This window comes from Oryctolagus cuniculus, chromosome X (genome assembly GCF_051225735.1).
Source record: "Oryctolagus cuniculus isolate XC-2025 breed Fujian yellow rabbit chromosome X, ASM5122573v1, whole genome shotgun sequence".
NCBI classification, from domain to species: domain Eukaryota; kingdom Metazoa; phylum Chordata; class Mammalia; order Lagomorpha; family Leporidae; genus Oryctolagus; species Oryctolagus cuniculus.
This window is the reverse complement of record NC_142888.1, coordinates 36,938,732-36,955,887: the sequence shown is the minus strand read 5'-3', so window position 1 is coordinate 36,955,887 and position 17,156 is coordinate 36,938,732. Positions and strand designations below refer to the sequence as shown.

The 17,156-nt window shown below is 53.2% G+C and overlaps 1 protein-coding gene across 4 annotated transcripts in view; it reads left to right on the top strand.

Annotated features, from left to right (window-relative positions):
* The first annotated feature begins 3,934 nt into the window (after nucleotides 1–3,934).
* The window catches only part of IQSEC2 (IQ motif and Sec7 domain ArfGEF 2), an 87,577-nt gene continuing 74,355 nt past the window's right edge, over nucleotides 3,935–17,156 (top strand). For 3 of the 4 annotated variants that reach the window (XM_070067291.2, XM_070067290.2, XM_051827115.3), the window contains exon 1: nucleotides 4,082–4,922. In XM_070067291.2, coding sequence (XP_069923392.1) covers nucleotides 4,216–4,922 — 707 coding nt within the window. In that variant the 5' untranslated portion in view covers nucleotides 4,082–4,215. Of the gene's footprint in view, nucleotides 4,923–17,156 lie in introns of all 4 variants that reach the window. The other variant, XM_070067292.2, reaches the window with a different exon arrangement.

Genomic DNA, 17,156 nt, shown 5'->3' with positions numbered 1-17,156 from the left:
AGCCATTTGGGGAAGTGAATCAGCACATGGTAGATTTCTCTCTCTCTCTCTCTCTCTCTCTATCTCCCCCCTCCAAGTAAATACATGTATCTTTAAAAAAAAACACACAGATAAATATTTTGTGAATGAATCATACCCATCTGCTCCCAACTAAGGAGGAAATTGGAAAGATAGAAGCAGGGATAAGGATGGGAATGCAGATAAAAGGGCTCTCCCCGTGAAAAATGTGCATTGTGAAAACACTATGCATGAATTTCACATTTTTTGAACCAAAATAATCTTTTAATTTCACTTTTCCACGAACTTTTGACATATCCTCGTATTGCCTAGAACATAAATAAGTGATGACTGGATGGATACAAATATCTGATGGGTGTATTACCTTAACATTTGGGAACACCAATTTTACACAAAGTACTGAAGGAAGACACAAAGAAGTGAAAAGGAAACAGCTGTATATCCTATGTCTCCACATGACCGCGGACAAGTCCCCCAATCTTTCTGTTTCACTTTTCCCACCAGGAAAATGGAGGCGATAACAGTACATACTTCATAGGATTGTCATGAGGCTTGAGTTCATAGACTTAAAAAAAAAGCACACCCAAGAGCTAGAAGCTATTGTTTTTGCAGCCGGTATAGGTTAGCTCTGACCAAGGTATCTATTTTAAACAGCTTTATTGAGATATAATTCACATGGCACAAAATTCACTATAGTAAATGATAGAACTCAGTGGTTCTTACCATAATATAACTTAAGAAAAGTTTCATCTCCCTCCCCAAAATCCCAGACCCTTAGCAGTCACTCCCCCTTGCTCACACCATACCCCAGCTCCCTGCCCGCCACCCTGCTGGCAACCACTGTTAACAATTTCTCTCTCTATGGATTCACCTGGTATGGAATTTCAGAGAAATCATGCGGGTATATGGGCTTTTGTGACTGACTTCCCTCGTTAGCATCACATTTTTCACAGTTTCTCCAGCAAATTGTTTGTTAGCAATTCGTGGCTGAATAATACTCCATCATGTGGCTATACCACATTTATCCATTCATAAGTGGATGAACACTTGGGTACTTTTTTTCACATTCTGAAGAACTGCCAAACTGTTTTCCAAAGTGACTTCACTATTTCACAGTGACCAAGGGTTCCCATTTCTCTACATGCTTGCTAAACCCTTCGATTTTAGCTATCATAGTGGACAAGAAATGGTATCGCATTGTGTGTGCATGTGTCTTTAAGAAATCGCTACTTTCCATCAACCTCATTTTCATTTTCTGTTTAAGATCCAGTGGGTGAGCAGCTTAGGACCATTCAGTGGTTGTTCCTGCCTAGCCAGTGGCCTGAGCATTGGGAACTGCAGCCCAGTCTTCAGTGATGGGCTGAGTGCTCCAGACATGAGTAGAAAACTACGGATAGACAGAGCGTGCACCTGTGTGCCTTCGGGTGAATCTGCCACCTTGGGCTTAAATAGCAGGAATCTCAGGAGCTGGAGCAGTTCATCAACCTTGAAGCTCCTTCTTGGCTACAGCCTTTTCAGCATGAGCCCGCTCTTCCTTTTCAGTCTCTGCAGAATTTCTGCCCAAGTAGAAATCCAGCATGACCTCCCATGGGGGTGTTCTCGGGAGATGGTGCCACGTGTGTGCAGAACTTCCTGGGCCAGCATCTACCACGTCAGATCCACTGAGTGAATTACCTTGTTGCACAGGATGGCAATGCCCAAGTAGCACAGAAGAGAATCTGTGTTGCGTAGAGCAATGGATCAGTAGTTACCAGCAGATATGGCTTCTTTTAAAAAAATATTTGAAGAACAGAGCTAAGGGGAGGCGGGGAGAGATGTTCTATATCGTTGGTTCACTCCACAGATGGCCGCAACAGCCAAAGCTAAGAGCCTGAAATTCCATCTGGTTCCCCCACATGAGTGGCAGGCGCCCACATACTCAGGTCACCTTCTGCTGCCTTTCTCAGGCACATCAGCAGGGAGCTGCAGGGGAAACAGAGCAGCGGGAATGGAACCAACCCCCTGTATATGAGATGCCGGCATCCCAAGGCAGGTCCCTAGATACATCTTCTGAAAGGCTGCCTGAATTGCGTTAGGGAAGGTTCTAGGAGTGAAGCACTCAGTCTTAAGAGTGGCCCCAGCAGAAGGGGCAGACTTCAGCCTCACCCACTGGCCAGTATTTCTGAGGGACATCATCCTGACATTAGCCAGGCAACAGTGGCAGAAGCACTTTGGGTTTCTGATGGAGATGTCACCAGTTCTTTTACAAAGGTGCTTGTTTCACTTGGAAGTCAGGGGTCCCGCCATGTAAGTGGGTTCCTGCTGCAAGGCATTTAAAGACCTCCTCTGTTTGTAGAACCGCAAGGGCTCCAGACATTGTGAAAGTTTCCCATAAGTTACCACGGGAACCTAGGACAATGCCTGATGGCTAGCAGAGAAAGCTCATGGTGGTTTTGATTTGCCTTTCTCTGGCAGTTATAATGACATTGAGCATCTTTTGCATTTATTGGCCATTTGTATATCTTCACTGGAGAAAGATCTCCTCGAATCTTTTGGCTGTTTTTGAAAAGTGGGTTATCTTTTTGTTGTTGAGCTGCAAGAGTTCATTATATATTCTAGATGCAAGTCCCTTATTGGATATTCGGTCTACAAATATCTTCTCCCATTCTGTGAGTTGTGTTTTCTGTTCAAGGTGTTTTGCATGCTTTTTTTTTTTTTTTATAAGACCACCGCTATGACGAAGGTGCTACTGCTAGGGAAATGGATGTTCAGACAGAAGATGGAATTTAAATCCAATTTTCTCTGACTCTAAAGCTCGTGCTTTTTCCTCAGCCCAACTCATTCGTGATGATAAATTAAGACATGTTTCTGGTTTACAGAGCTCAATCTGGAAGAGGACATAAAGCAAGACCACAAATGAGTGTGCTGTGAAGCCTAGTTCAACTTCTCTGCAAATGCCACAAGAGAGGGGCACAGGAAGTGCAGTGGGCAATCCCAAAGTGGGGAGGGTGGAGGAGGGAGAGGGAGAGAGACAGAGACAGAGAGGGCACGTCTGGTTGGGAAACTCAGGGTCGGCTTCAGTGAGATGGCATTTAAGTGAAATCTCAACGGATGGTTGCAATTTCATTGGATGGAGATGATGGAATGAATGGGGAGACCATTTCCGAAGAACAGGAAATGAGGGTGGAAAGAATGTAGCTCAGATCTGAGATAGCTGTGATGGGGAGTTCTGGGGTTTGTTGGAATGAGCAATCATGAGACCAGGGATTCTGGGTTTCACTGGGGTAGTGGATTTGGGCACTTGGCGGGGGGCAGTCTGCCTGTGATATTGTATATGTGTATGTGTATGTGTGCGGGGGGAGTTCTGGGGGAGGGTTGTCTGAGGGGGAAGTTGTAGACTGGTTGGGCTGGAGAGACATGGGGCTGGCTGGGATGCAGGGTTGGAGGATGGTGATCCAGGAACTGGCTGGGATGGGAGACTCAGAGGCTGCCTCCTGATGGGGGCTGCAGGGAGATCACCTAGGCTGGGAGCTCCAGGCGTTGGCTGGGACTGGGAATATGAGACAGGCTGGGATTAGCAGCCCCAGTGGATTGGATCCATGGGTTGTCTGGACCTGGGCACGACCTGGGATGAGGGTTCCTGGGATGGCTTGGACAAGGATAGTGGGCCTGGAATGTGGCAACGGGCTGGGATAGAGGGGCTTCCTTAGGCGTCCTTTGATGAGGACCCTGGATGGGTGGAATGGGGAGCTCTCCCACAGGCTGCGATGGGGCTGGCCTCTGACGGTCGCCGGGACCTCGGGGCGGATCCAGCTGCCAGTGCCGGTGGCGGCCGCAGGTGGGACGCGCGGGGGCGGTCCAGGAGAGCTGGGTGGGGGCAGGGGCGGGGGGCGGGCCGGCGGCCGGGGCGGTCCCGCGCGGCCGCGCTGCGCAGTGACTCCGCAGCGGGCGGAGCGCCGTGGGCCGCGTCCTCCGGAGCCGTGGCGGTGGCGGTGGCGGCGGCGGCGGCGGCGGCAGCGGCAGCCTCAGCTCCTGCTCCCCGTGCCGCCGGCCCCAGCGCTGTCTCCCGGGCCCCCCCGGGCCCCCGGGCCCTCGAGCCCGGTGCGCGCCCTTGCGTCCCGCCGGCCCCCTCCCCCGGCTGGGCCCGGGGGAGGGTGGCGCCGTGAGCGAGCGGGGACCGGGCTCTCCTGCCCCTTCCCCTGCCCCTGGGCCGCCAGGATGGAGGCGGGGTCGGGGCCCCCGGGCGGCCCGGGATCTGAGAGCCCCAACCGGGCGGTGGAGTACCTGCTGGAGCTGAACAACATCATCGAGAGCCAGCAGCAGCTGCTGGAGACCCAGCGGCGGCGCATCGAAGAGCTGGAGGGCCAGCTGGACCAGCTCACCCAGGAGAACCGCGACCTGCGGGAGGAGAGCCAGCTGCACCGCGGGGAGCTGCACCGGGACCCCCACGGCGCGCGGGATAGCCCGGGCCGCGAGAGCCAGTACCAGAATCTGCGTGAGACCCAGTTTCACCACCGCGAGCTGCGGGAGAGCCAGTTCCATCAGGCGGCCCGGGACGTGGGCTACCCGAACCGGGACGGCGCCTACCAGAACCGGGAGGCTGTGTATCGGGACAAGGAGAGGGACGCCTCCTACCCGCTCCAGGACACTACCGGCTACACAGCCCGCGAGCGCGACGTGGCCCAGTGCCACCTGCACCACGAGAACCCAGCCCTGGGTCGCGAGCGTGGCGGGCGGGAGGCTGGGCCAGCGCACCCGGGCCGCGAGAAGGAAGCCGGCTACTCGGCGGCGGTGGGCGTGGGGCAGCGGCCGCCGCGGGAGCGGGGCCAGCTGAGCCGTGGCGCATCCAGGAGCTCCAGCCCCGGCGCCGGCGGAGGCCACAGCACCAGTACCAGCACCAGCCCGGCTACAACCCTCCAGAGAAAGTAAGGAATGCGTGTTTGTGCCCCGCGCCTCTTCCCCTCTAGATCCCTCTCCAACTTGTCCGGCTGCTAAAGTAAGAAGCCTGGGCCTGATTCCATGTCCGCCTCTCCTGTCCGGACCTGCCAGGGGGAGAAGCGAGGTCCCCTTCGGCCAGCCGGCACCCCTTCCCTTCCCCAGCCACTGAACACTGAGCTGGCTGGATGATGAGTGCCGGTGCCTCTCTCCCAGTTCCAAGGCCACTAAGGGACTAGAGCCATCATCACCCCCACCCCCAACACACACACACACACACACACACACACACACACACACATCTTCAGCCGGAGCTGTATCCTCGCTGGAAGATAGGTTCTCATCTATTTATTTGTTTGTTTTGGATGTACTGGTAGGGATTTTTTTCGTTTGGGGGTGGGGGGACATGGTGTCAACTCAGAGCCCCAAGGGAGAGAGAGAGAGAGAAAGCCCCCCCTCCTTTTTCTGCCTGATCTTATCTCCTCTGGTGGCCAAAGCTCCATCCTTTCCCAGAGAGGCAGGTGAGGACCAGAATGGCTGCTGGAGGCTGAGGCATCCCTCTGAGAGGAAACTGCAGCACACCCTGGCCAGGGGGGAGCAAAGATGGGGGAGCAAAGATGGAGGCCAGGCCTTTGGCTAGTTCCTCAAAGTCCACCCCCTCTCCACCCTTCAGGAAAAAAACAACACCCATTTAAAGAGCCCTACGAGGAAGGGAGGTCTCAGGTCGCCTCTCTGTTGGATCACTTCCAATTCCCGCGCTGTGTGTCCGTCTATTTGGGACAACTTGGCCATGTCTCCTGGGTTGGTGGGACAGGAGCTGGGTCCCCTTTTCCCACGTAGATACCCTTGGGAGCTGCTTGGACTGAATGGCTCAGAAGGAGAGAGTGCACGGTGTGCAGGCGTACAGGGCTGCCTTGAAGGCTTCCTAACTGCTCTTCTGGTGAATCGGAAAGAACGCTAGACCAGGAGTTAGGAGGCCTGGGTTCCCTTTTCAGCTCTGCTGCAGATCGGCTTGGTGACCTTGACTGAGTCCCTTCCTCTCTCAGGCCATCAATTTCCCCCGAATTTTTTTTTTTTAAGGTAAGGACTGCTTCGGATGCTGCCTAAGGGCCCTCCCTGCCAGCTTCCATTCGATGGCTTTGTCACTAACCTAGCCACACTCCAGAGCAAATCCCAAGTCCTCCAGTGAGCGGGCAGGCTTTCCCTCCTGTCACTGCTCAGCTGGTCCTACCATGTGCCACAACCAGTGGAGTGTCTCTTGGCGGCTGGGCTGGGGGTGGGGAAGCCTTCTGCCTCAGGAAATCTGCTGGGAGACAGCTCTCCGCAACTCCCCCGTGGTGAGGCAGCAGGCTGGGGTGCTGGGTTGAGATGGCTGGGCCCCAGGAGCGCCAGCTGTGGCTCCAGGGCTCGCCTGGGCTCCACTGCAGTGTCCCCCAGCTGAGTCGTGTTGGGGACTGCCCCAGGGTAGTCCGGAGCGCGCTGCAGTGGGCTGGGGCCAGGGGGCTGGATGTGGTCCTGTGGTCCTGGAGCCTGGAGCCTGGAGCCTGGCTGTAGAAAGCTTCCCTAGAGGGATCAGGCCCGTGTCGGAGGGAGCAGCCTCCTTGTGTGTGGCACCAGGGAGCACAGCCCGGACCAGTGGGGAGATTTGAGAGAAATAAGGAAGAACTTTCCCACTTGGCCGTCTGGTGATGCAGTGGCCTGCCTGAAGGGAGGGGGCCCAACGGGGGTGGGTGGGGGAGGCTGGGAGAGCTGTAGAAACACAGTTCTCGAATCAGGTAGAAAGTGCACTGAAAGGGCCTGGGCTTCCCCAACTCCACAATCCCAGTGCCATCAGGTTCTCGGCCCTGCAGACAAGGCTCTGAGTCTCCAGGCCATTTCCTCTGGAGCTGTATGCCTCTGCCATCCGTGCAACTCGCTTCCCGGTCTTTCCTTCTGTTTGTGCCCCCTTCAACTTGCTTGTCGGATTTCCTGGCTTCACGTTGCCTACTGGATTCATCGAGAGGTTTAGCTAGCATGTAAGGTTTCTCTCCTAACCACACAACAGCTATTTGCACATCCATGATGATGCCATTTGGCTCCTCCCAACAAGCCCTGTGCAATGAGCATTAGTAAGTCCATTTCAGAGATGGGGAAAACTGAGGCTCCAAGAGTAAGGGACCTTGCTCAAGGTTACACTACTAGTTGCTAATGGAGCTGGAACTAGGACCCCAGTCTGTCTTTCTCCAAGGCCTGTTAGATTGTCACTAGAGAGAGTACTCCAACCCACAGGAATCTCTTGGCTTCAGGCCCCAGGCAGGTACTGAACTGGAAGAGGCCAGGAGAGCCTTAGATATCAAGAGGGTTTGAACAGGAGATGAATCTGAGATGGGGGTGGGAGTGGAAGGGGGAAAGGGCGGGGAGGGGGCAGAAGGCTGTGTCTCCCTCCTTTCCATCTCCCTCTCTGCCAGGCGTCAGGAGGGTCTGTGGGTGCAGTAGCCATTGCTGCCCCCGCTGCCGCTGCCAGCGACTCCCCTGCGAAGCCTGTTCTGGGTTTGTAAGGAGTGGGTGAGAAGACTGCCGCTGGAAGCGCGGGCAGGCGGGGTGGGAGTTTCAGCAGCAGAGGCTGCAGCATTGGGGGAGGACAGGCAGAGCCAGCAGCCAGCACAGGCTGGGCGCTCCTGGTCCCCAGGCTCCCTCTGGTGGACGAAGTGCACAGGGTAGGCCTTGGCCAGCGAGCTGCAGCTGGTTGGTGGTGGTGGTGGTAGTGGGGGCGGCCCGGGTCTGCCTAGGGACTTTATTTAGTCCTCTCAAGGATGCCGTGTGTCTGTCAGCACAGTCGACGGGGAAGAAATTGAGGGCAATGAGCAGTGAAGCCCACCGGAGACCATGCAGTTAATAAGACAGACTCCCGATCCTGTGAACTTTCCCTCCCCTGCATCGGATTCCGGCTGCCATGCTGTCCCCAGGCGTACCAACCACCCACGACTCCCACATCCTCCCCCCACTGGCCCTTTTGGACGGGTTGCAGGGAGCTGGGATCCCTTTGGCTGGGCGTGGCCTGTCTAGTGCAGCACCGAGTGAGCGAGATGGGTTCTCCTCGCTCCAAGGGGGTCTGGCTTGTATGTTTTGTAGTATTTGCGGGTCCTGACTGCTGCTCTGGTGTTCCTACAAGGAATCGTCGCCCTGCCCCCTCCTCCTGGGCCCCGCTCTTGCTGTGGATCTGGGCCTGGCTCCCTTGCGGTGCTGACACCCGGAATGATTTATAGGCGTGCTAGGGGCTACTGCTGAGTTGCTCCATGCTGAAGAGAGCTGCAGTTCCCACGCTGCTTGCCTGGGCCCAGCTCCAGCTCTGCTGCAGGCGGCAGTGCTGGGCTGAAGCTGGGAGGGCCGGAACTCTGCATCCACTGCTCCCACTCTCCCCACCCCGCAGCCTGGCTCATATTTGGGGACAGCACCTGTCCTCACTGTGGCATGGCGTGGCGTGGCATGGCGTGGCGTGGCATGTGGGCCGAGGTGCTCAGGAGCACCCTGGAGATGTCTGGCTCCTTTTGGCTCTTGGGTCCTGTTCCCCGGGGGAGGAGAGGTGGGGGTCTCTCCTTCTCCCTGAGGAAGGAAAGCCATGTCTCCCCCCGACACACACACACACACACACAGTGTTGTAAGCATTATCTTCGTGTGGCAGGAAATAATGACTTTGAGTTGAATGACAATTTGGGGGATCTTGCTTCTCTGTCTCAAGCCGGGGCAAGAATGGGGTTGTTGTCACACACAAACATTCCGTGGCCGTGGCCATGGCCGTGGCCGTGGCTGTGCACTGTGCCACCCAGCAGGAGGGACCAGCAGGCTGAGCAAACACCATGCTCGCAAGCTCAGCGGGGCCATAGGGAGCGCTCGGGGCCACAAGAGGAGCAAGAGTGGTAAGGGCTGAAGCTCCTCTGAAGTGGCCACGCCACTGCTTGCTAACCTGGGCTGGGTGTGTGTGTGTGGGGGGGTGCTTCAGATGAGAGTGGGTGGTCCTCTGGTGTCCAGTGGAGGGGGAGTGCAAAAAATGCCAGACCCAAGGCTGGCCACTTGCACCTGTTCCTCCTCTGCTCCATCCCTGCTTCCATGGCCTCAGAGTTTATTGGGAGTCTTCCATGGGTTAACTGTGTTTTTTTTTTTCTTACTGCACTTACAGTGTGCCAAGCACTGTTTGTTCTGAGCACTTTCCACAAATGCGTCCCTTCAGTCTGCATTCGAATCCTTTCACATAGATGTTGTGGTTGATCCCATTTTACCGATGAGGACACTGAGGCCCAGAAGTGTGAAGGAACCAGAAGGAGCTTGGGTGGACAGACTCCAGGGCCTGCAGCACTCTTGCCCACCACCATGCAGTACAGCTTCTTGTCCCCTGTGCACAGCCCCAGCGACATGAGTGTTCTTATGACCCTCATTTGTCACATGAGGAAACTAGGATCAGAGAGGTGTAGTGATCTACCCAAGGGTACACAGCAGAATGAGGCCAAAACTGGCTGCCTCCCAGGCCCATGGCCAACTCCTGCCTCCCACCGGTGGGCTGTAAGGTCCTTGAAGCCACTCTAGGTGTGGCTGTGGCTCCCCGCCCCCAGAGTTCCCAGGACGGCTGCCCCAGGCAGGCTCCCTGTCCCTGCCCCTTTTGTATCTTTGAGGTTCGTTACATCTCGTGTCCCCGCTACCAGACTGAACCTCTGAAGGTACTCAGATTCATTTAGATTTATTATTTGCAAAGCAGAATGACAGCGAGAGAGAGAGAGAGAAAGAGAGAGAGAGAGAGAGAGAGAGAGAGAGAGAGAGAGAAACAGAGGTTGCAACAGCCAAGACTAGGCCAGGCTAAAGCCAGGACCCCAGAACTCCATCTGGGTCTCCCACATGGGTGGTAGGGGCCCAAGCACTTGGTCCATCTTCCCCTGCTTTCCTAAGCACATTAGCAGGAAACCCGATTGGAAGCTGAGCAGCTGGGACTCGAACCAGCACTCTGCTAGGGGCTGCAACTCCAGCTCCCAGGTATGCAGATTGAACTGACATATATTAAGTTGTCAGGCTCTAGGCTAGCTCCCAGGGGCAAGTGTGCTAGGGCAGTAAGCTTGGAAAAACACAGAATGGTCCAAAGTAGCTGCTTAGTCAATGGCAAGTAGACAAATGTGAGTCTGGTTAAATCCTGGCGAACTAACAGCCAGAGACGATTTTGCCCCATTCTCAGACTGGTGTAGAGAGAGAGATGACAACTTTGAAATTCCCCTGGATTCATAGTCTGGCAGAGGAGCAGAGCCGGATGTGACTTCGGAGCCATTTGGACCAACGTGCTCCTTGCTGTCCCTCCCTACCGTGCCGTGGCCACGTCACGCTGTGGTCTTGACCTTCCATGCAAAGTCCTGTGTTCCAAAAGCAGCAGAGAGGCCGGCCCAGGGCGCCGGGTGCTCAGTGGGAAGCCGCGTACTGCTCCATCAATTCCTTTCTGCATTCAAACCCTGGGCCAGGCACGGTGTCTCGGGCTTGGAAGAAGACTGGGCTCTCTCTGACTCACTCCCTGCTGTATTCCGTGGCAGAATAATCAACAGTGGTCACGGGGAAGAATGAGGAATCAATGACTTACTTCCTCTTTTTTTGGAGGGGGAGCTTGTTTAGGGCAAGATGATTGGCTGGTTGCTCCGACTTCCTCATAGCATTTGAGCTGTGCAAGCACCCTTGCAGAAAGCACTTACAATCCACCAGGAAGCCCAGGACTTCAGGAAGCTCCAGACTTCAAAAAGTTCCTGGAGCAGCCCGGAGTTAGAAGATAGGTTTATTTTTGATGCAACACGCTTTTGAAATCTGGGTGTAATTTTTTTGTCCTAATATGCCTTTTTCCCATGAGCATTTGGGAGACTCTCTCGTAGCTGAAGCTTTTGGAGGTGGTGGGGGGTGCTCAGCGTTCAGCGGAAGTGTGGCTGGCACCCTGCAAGGAGGGCTTCGTGACTTTTTTTAGGCAAGTGACTTCACCTTCAGAAGCACGGGTTTTTAAGTAGTAAATGGGGTTAAAACAGTATTTTCAGATATGAAAGGTTCATGTCCACCCCACCTCCCCCCAAAAAATTATTCGAAACTTTCCTAGCTGCCCAGGATGAAGCTATCCGGGTGGAAAGCCCATGGGCAGGCCTGGAAAATAATAGGTGGGACTGCACTGCCCCCTAGAGGCTGAGCATAGCAAACAAAACAGCACAGCCAAGACCCTAGTAGCCCATTCTCAAGACCAGAGCTCCTGGGCTGGTCAAGATGATTTCTCCACGTTTTCCACGGAAGTTCCTCACGACTATCGGCTGCTAGCCACTCTTTCACTTCCACCAGCTGCCTTTCTTAGGAGCTGTGTGCCTTTGTTAAGTTGCGCACTTTGTGTTGGAATGGACACGTAGTAACTGTGCTAACCCTAGCTGGGTGATGTTTGCACCTTTGCAGAGGGGGTAATGTGATTGTACCTCCAGGACCTGTGATTTCCTTCTGGATTCCAGAATAAGGTATACTGTGCTCACCTGAATAAAACCGATATTCCCTTCTATATAACTACTTTATTTTAAAGACTTACTTGAAAGGCAGAGAGAGAGAGAGAAGAGAGAGAGAGAGGTCTTCCATTCATCCGCTGGATCACTCCCCAAATAGCCCACAGAAGCAGGACTGGGTCAGGTCACCAGGAGCCAGGAACTCCATCCGTGTCTCCCATGCAGGTGCAGGGCCCCAAGCACTCAGGCCATCCTCCACTGCTTTCCCGGGTTCATTAGCAGTGAGCTGGATGGGAAGTGGAGCAGCCAGGACTTGAAGTGGTGCCCATGTGCTATGCTGGTATCACAGGCAGTAGATTAACCCACTGTACCACAATGCCGGCCTCCTTTATAACCACTTTAGAATTATTGTCGTGATTCCTGTAATAAAGACTGGCCAATTTTGTCCTTACCCCCAAATTTCCTTAAAAAAAAAAAAAAAGCACTGGGAGACATGTCATACCAGTGTGCATCTGATATGCTGGCCAAGTCGTCAACAACCCATCTCATTGTGATTGTTATGGCATTCAATAAGATGACAGAGATGGAGCTCTTGGCACAAAGGATTATTACGAATAATTTGGTGAAGCTCTGTGCTGTGGGAAGGCAGCAGAGAGAGGCCATGTGGAATTCACCACATTTCTGAGATGGACATGAGTCTGGCAGATACTGCGTGCCTATGTGAACCGCGTCTTGTGCCATCCCAGGCAGAGAGGTCTGTATAACTGGTCTTGTACATATTCTGGCTTCAGGGTGCTCATGGTTGAGGGGAGAGGATGGCCATGGACGCAGATGATTGCAGTGTGATGCCCAGTGTGCCCTGCCTGAAGGCAGCACAGGGGGATTGCCAAAAGGAGAGACATCTACCCAGTCAGGGAAAGCTTCCTGGAGGAGGTGATACCTGAGCCGAGCCTTTGAGGATGAGTAGGAGTTAGCTAAGTGAAGAAAGACGGCATATGGGTTGGTGGGCATTGCGCCCACTCCCTGATACATGTCGGCGCTCAATAAACAGTTATTTTTCTTTTCCTTCGTAAAATCTCCCATGCACAATGACTCGAAGAAGTGTCAGGCAAAGCTTGGCTTTCCCTGAACACTGCTGTGCTTCCTCCTTCCGCACACAAGACTGTCAGAGCGTTTGTGTCTCCCTTTTGGCACCAGCCACCGGTTAATTTGAAGCACTGCACTGGCATGTTTGCTGATCTCTTTTTCTGAGGTCCTATTTGCCAGTTCAGTTTCTCTGCTGTCCTTCCCTGTGTTCCTGGAGTAAGCAACGTCAAATCCTTTTGTGACTCAGGCAGGTAAAAATAACTAATGGGTGTAAATACTTGAATGAATGGAAGACTGGAGAGGTTGGATTAGTGAGGGGCGGGGGGTGGGGTTTGAAGAGGACCAGAGACTGGTGCAGCCTGGGGCAGCTGGAAGGTGTCCGCCTGGATGGCTGTGGGGAGCCCCGGCTTAGTTGCAAGGGGGTCAGCTCTTCACCTGTCTGTCTTACTCCCACCCTGTAAAGAAGAAGACCTCACGTCATCTGCAGTCACCACCTGTCCATATTGTATGGGGGACCCCGGTACACAGAATGAGAAGGGCCTTGTTTTAGAAATTCCATTATTTCTTCATTTGTCAACTTCTAAAACATCTCTTGACTTCTTTGTATGACAAATGGAAATTTAGCTTATTTACCATACCTGACTCTTGACTCTCGACTCTCTCTCCTACGAAATTTTGATGGTTATATTACTATTTGGGTTCCTCTATCAGTTACCTTTGTATCGTTATTAAAATACTGCTTTAAGTTGTGATTTCTCATTCCATCGATTTCCCACTGTACCTCTTGACCACTTTGTAAAAATGATTTATTTATCTGAAAGGCAGAGTGACAGAGTAGAAGGAGAGGGAGAGGAGGAGAGGCAGAGAGAGGGAGAATGAGAGAGAGAGAGAGAGAGAGAGAGAGAGAGAGAGCGCTCTTCCATCCGCTGGTTCACTCCCCCAAATGGCTGCAACAGCCAGGGCTGGGCCAGGCAGAAGCCAGGAGCCTGGAATTCCATCTGGGTCAGGAATTCCATCCAGGAGCTCAAACTGGCACTCCGATATGGGATGCTGGTTTCACAAGCTGCGGTTTAACCCAGTGCACCATGACACTGACCCCCTGTGTTGGCCACTTTCTGAGATACTTATGCATGCCCCATCCTTCCATCCATCTTTCTTCCTGACTTTTCCACCTCCTAGTCTCCGCACTCTGAACTTCTACATCCAGCCAGCTTGACTACATTTGCATTCTGTTGTGTAAAAATAGTCAAGTCCAGGGCCGGCGCTGTGGCGTAGCAGGTAAAGCTGCCGCCTGCAGTGCCGGCATACCATATGGGCACTGGTTCAAGTCCCAGCTGCTCCACTTCTGATCCAGCTCTCTTCCATGGCCTGGGAAAGCATTAGAGGATGGCCCCAAGTCCTTGGGCCCCTGCACCCGTGTGGGAGACTCGGAGGAAGCTCCTGGCTCCTGGCTTTGGACTGGCGCAGCTCCAGCCATTGCAGCCAATTGGGGAGTGAACCAGTGGGTGGAAGACCTCTCTCTCTCTCTCTCTCTCTTTCTCTCTCTCTCTCTGCTTCTCCTTCTCTTTCTGTGTAATTCTGACTTTCAAGTAAATAAAATAAATCTTTAAGTAATAAAATAGGTCCAGTGGTTTATCTAGAGAGATTGATTATATTTGATTAGATTCTAAAAGTTGACCACTAATATGCCGTGTTTATAATTATGACTAGGTCGCTATTATGTATTGCAGGGCCAAATAGCCTAACAATTAACACTGTTGCAACCTCTGAACTCCTGGGAGAATGTTCCCAGCCTCAAGATCAAGTAAATTTTCCTTTTGAAGCCCTACTAATTGCTCAAAATCATACCACCTCTTACTTGGCTTCATATTTGGATCCAGACTTTCTTTCTGCCTTTATTTATCTGTTTTTTAAAAAGATGTTATTTATTTATTTATTTATTGGAGAGGCAGAGTTACAGACAGAGAGAGAGGCAGAGAGAGAAGGGGGGGGGGTCTTCCATCCACTGGTTCACTCCCCAGTGGCCACAACAGCCAGAGCTGGGCCAATCCGAAGTCAGGAGCCAGGAGCATCTTCCGGGTCTCCCATGTGGGTGCAGGGGCCCAAGGACTTGGGCCATCTTCTACTGCTTCCCCAGGCCATAGCAGAGAGCTGGATTGGAAGTGGAGCAGCAAGGACTCGAACCGGCACCCATTTGGGATGCCAACACTGGAGGCAGACGCTTAGCCTACTATGCCACAGCGCCAACCCCTATCTATCTGTTTTGTCGATAACTTTCTTACTATTATGTGGAGTTCTTTGAAACCATAGGATAATCATAGCACATCTTCCAGGGATATAGAAGAGGTTTTTTTAAAAAAACAAAACAAAACAAATTTCACAATGAAATATAATATGCATACAGAAAAGAGCTGGCATTACAAATACTATGACCATCTCACATATGACATGGTTGATGTTTTTTAAATCAAACACCTATGTAGGCAGCACCCAGATCTCTTTCTCATTCGCCCTGCCTGGTAGTCAGGGAGCCCTCTCAACTTGAAGTGATGGCATCTCTTCTGAGGTTTTCTTTGATAATGACCTCCCCTTGGTTGGCTCTGTCTTCTGCTTCTGGAATGTCTGTTAGTTGCATGGTGAACTTCCTCAGTGGGGACTGCTTAGCTTTTCTCTCCTGTTTTCTCTTTTATGGTCTAGCAGTGAATGAATGGAGAACCTGACTGACATGTCTGTCCACTTGCCAGATTGGGAGCTGCTTGTTATGATGGGTGCCCCCCAAATGCCATAATGGGTGGGCCATTGCTAGGTGCCCCAAATTCACTCCAGATCATTTAATTCCTTTAACAAGGAGGCCTCTGATATATCTCCTAGGGGTGAGTGCCAGGTAGCCTGTGTCCTGCTGCCTGGATTGGGGAGGAAGGGAAGGGGGGATTGTTTTAAAAAGATTCATTCACTCACGCATTCATTTGTTCATTTATTTGACAGGCAGAGTTATGGAGAGACACAGAGACAGATCTTCCATCTGCTGGTTCACTCCCCAAATGGCTGCAATGGCCGGGACTAAGCCAGGCAGAAGCCAGGAGCCAGGAGCCTCTTCTAGGTTTCCCATGTAGGTGCAGGGGCCCAAGGACTTGGGACATCTTCCACTGCCTTCCCAGGTGCATTAGCAGGAAGCTGCATTGGAAGTGGAGCAACTGGGACTCTCAACTGGTGCCCCTATGGGCTGCCAGTGTCACAGGCAGCAGTTTAACCTGCTGCGCCACGATGCTGGCCCTGGAAGGGGGAGTTTATCCACTTCTACCTTCAGTCTGTTTCCCTGTGCTCAGTTCCCTGATGACTCCTACCTTGCCTTCTACCTGCCATCACCAAGGCTGGCATTTCTCTGGGCCTTCCCTGAGCAGCCTGGCTCCCTGCTCAGCTGCAGCCCTTGTGTGCTGTCCCTGGCTCTCCCTCAGCCATGAGCACTCTGTTGTTTGTCATTTGCTTTCAGAAGTTTGTTGAAATCGCTCGCCCACTGATCTCAGCCCCTCCCTTCTTCCCTGTTAACAGTCCACAACCATATTCAGTTTCCTCGTTTTCATTTGACTGGGTGGTCCTGGGAGAGAAGAGAAGAGATAAACCTTGATGCTCTTGAAGTACAAACTAAGGCCCACGCTACTTTTCCAAATGGTCATTTTTGCCTTCTCAACCCATATTGAAACTGGAAACTATTGGTAGCTGCCCCCTGCCGCCAGATCACTGAGTCAGGATGATCTCAGCTTGTGTTCCCTGTGGCCCCAGTCCCTGTCATGAGCATTGTTTTAGCAGCCTCTGCAGCGCCCCTATCCTCAACCTCTGTCACCTAGGCCGTTGGAGTCCAGGGAGCCCTGCACTGAGGAACCTGCTAGCTGGGCTATGCCCCCAGGCCTGCCTCTGCCTCCCTCTTGCACTTCTGGGCATGCCACTCCACCTCTCTCGAGTCACCTCTCTGTGTCACAAGAGGTTCTTGATGTACTGTGAGCTGCGCTTTGCCCGGATTGGCTGCAGGCTTGGAGAGCAGCCCAGTGTCTTTGCTCAGGCGGTGGGAGCAGGTGGGCCAGAGATGGGCCCAAGCTCACAGGAGGGGGGCTTGGAGGCTGAGCCGAGGCTTCTGCAACAGCAGGCTGCTCTAGCTGCTCCCCCTCCGCCCACTCTTTCCCATCATGGCTGAGCCTCCATCCCTCTGCCTCCAGCAGAGGGAGGAAAGGAAGGAGGGCTGGAGAGCCAGTTCCATTTTCCTTTGCGCGTGCTTGCGCTCTCTCTCTCTCTCTCTCGCTCGCTCTCTCTCTCATCGATGAGCTGATCAGTCTGCAGTCCTTGTGCCTACCCTCACCTCCCACTCTCCTCGCTCTCCCTTTCCCTCCTTGAATCATTGTCTCTGCTATGAGCACCCCCGGAGGGTTCATGGCATGGTGGTGGTGGTGGTGGTGGGGGTCTTGCACTGCATCGTGTGGCAGGGAGACAGGAGACAGGTGAGAGTGAGAGAGCGAGGCCACGTCCCCAAGCTGGTTTAGGAAATGAAGTGCGGCTTAGCTCTGGTGTGACAGAAGGAAGCAGCAGCTGGAGCAGTTGAACGCGTTGGTTTTGGAGTCAGAGAAATGCAGATTTGAAAGTCAGCTGCACTACTTATTAGCTATGTGACTCTGGGTC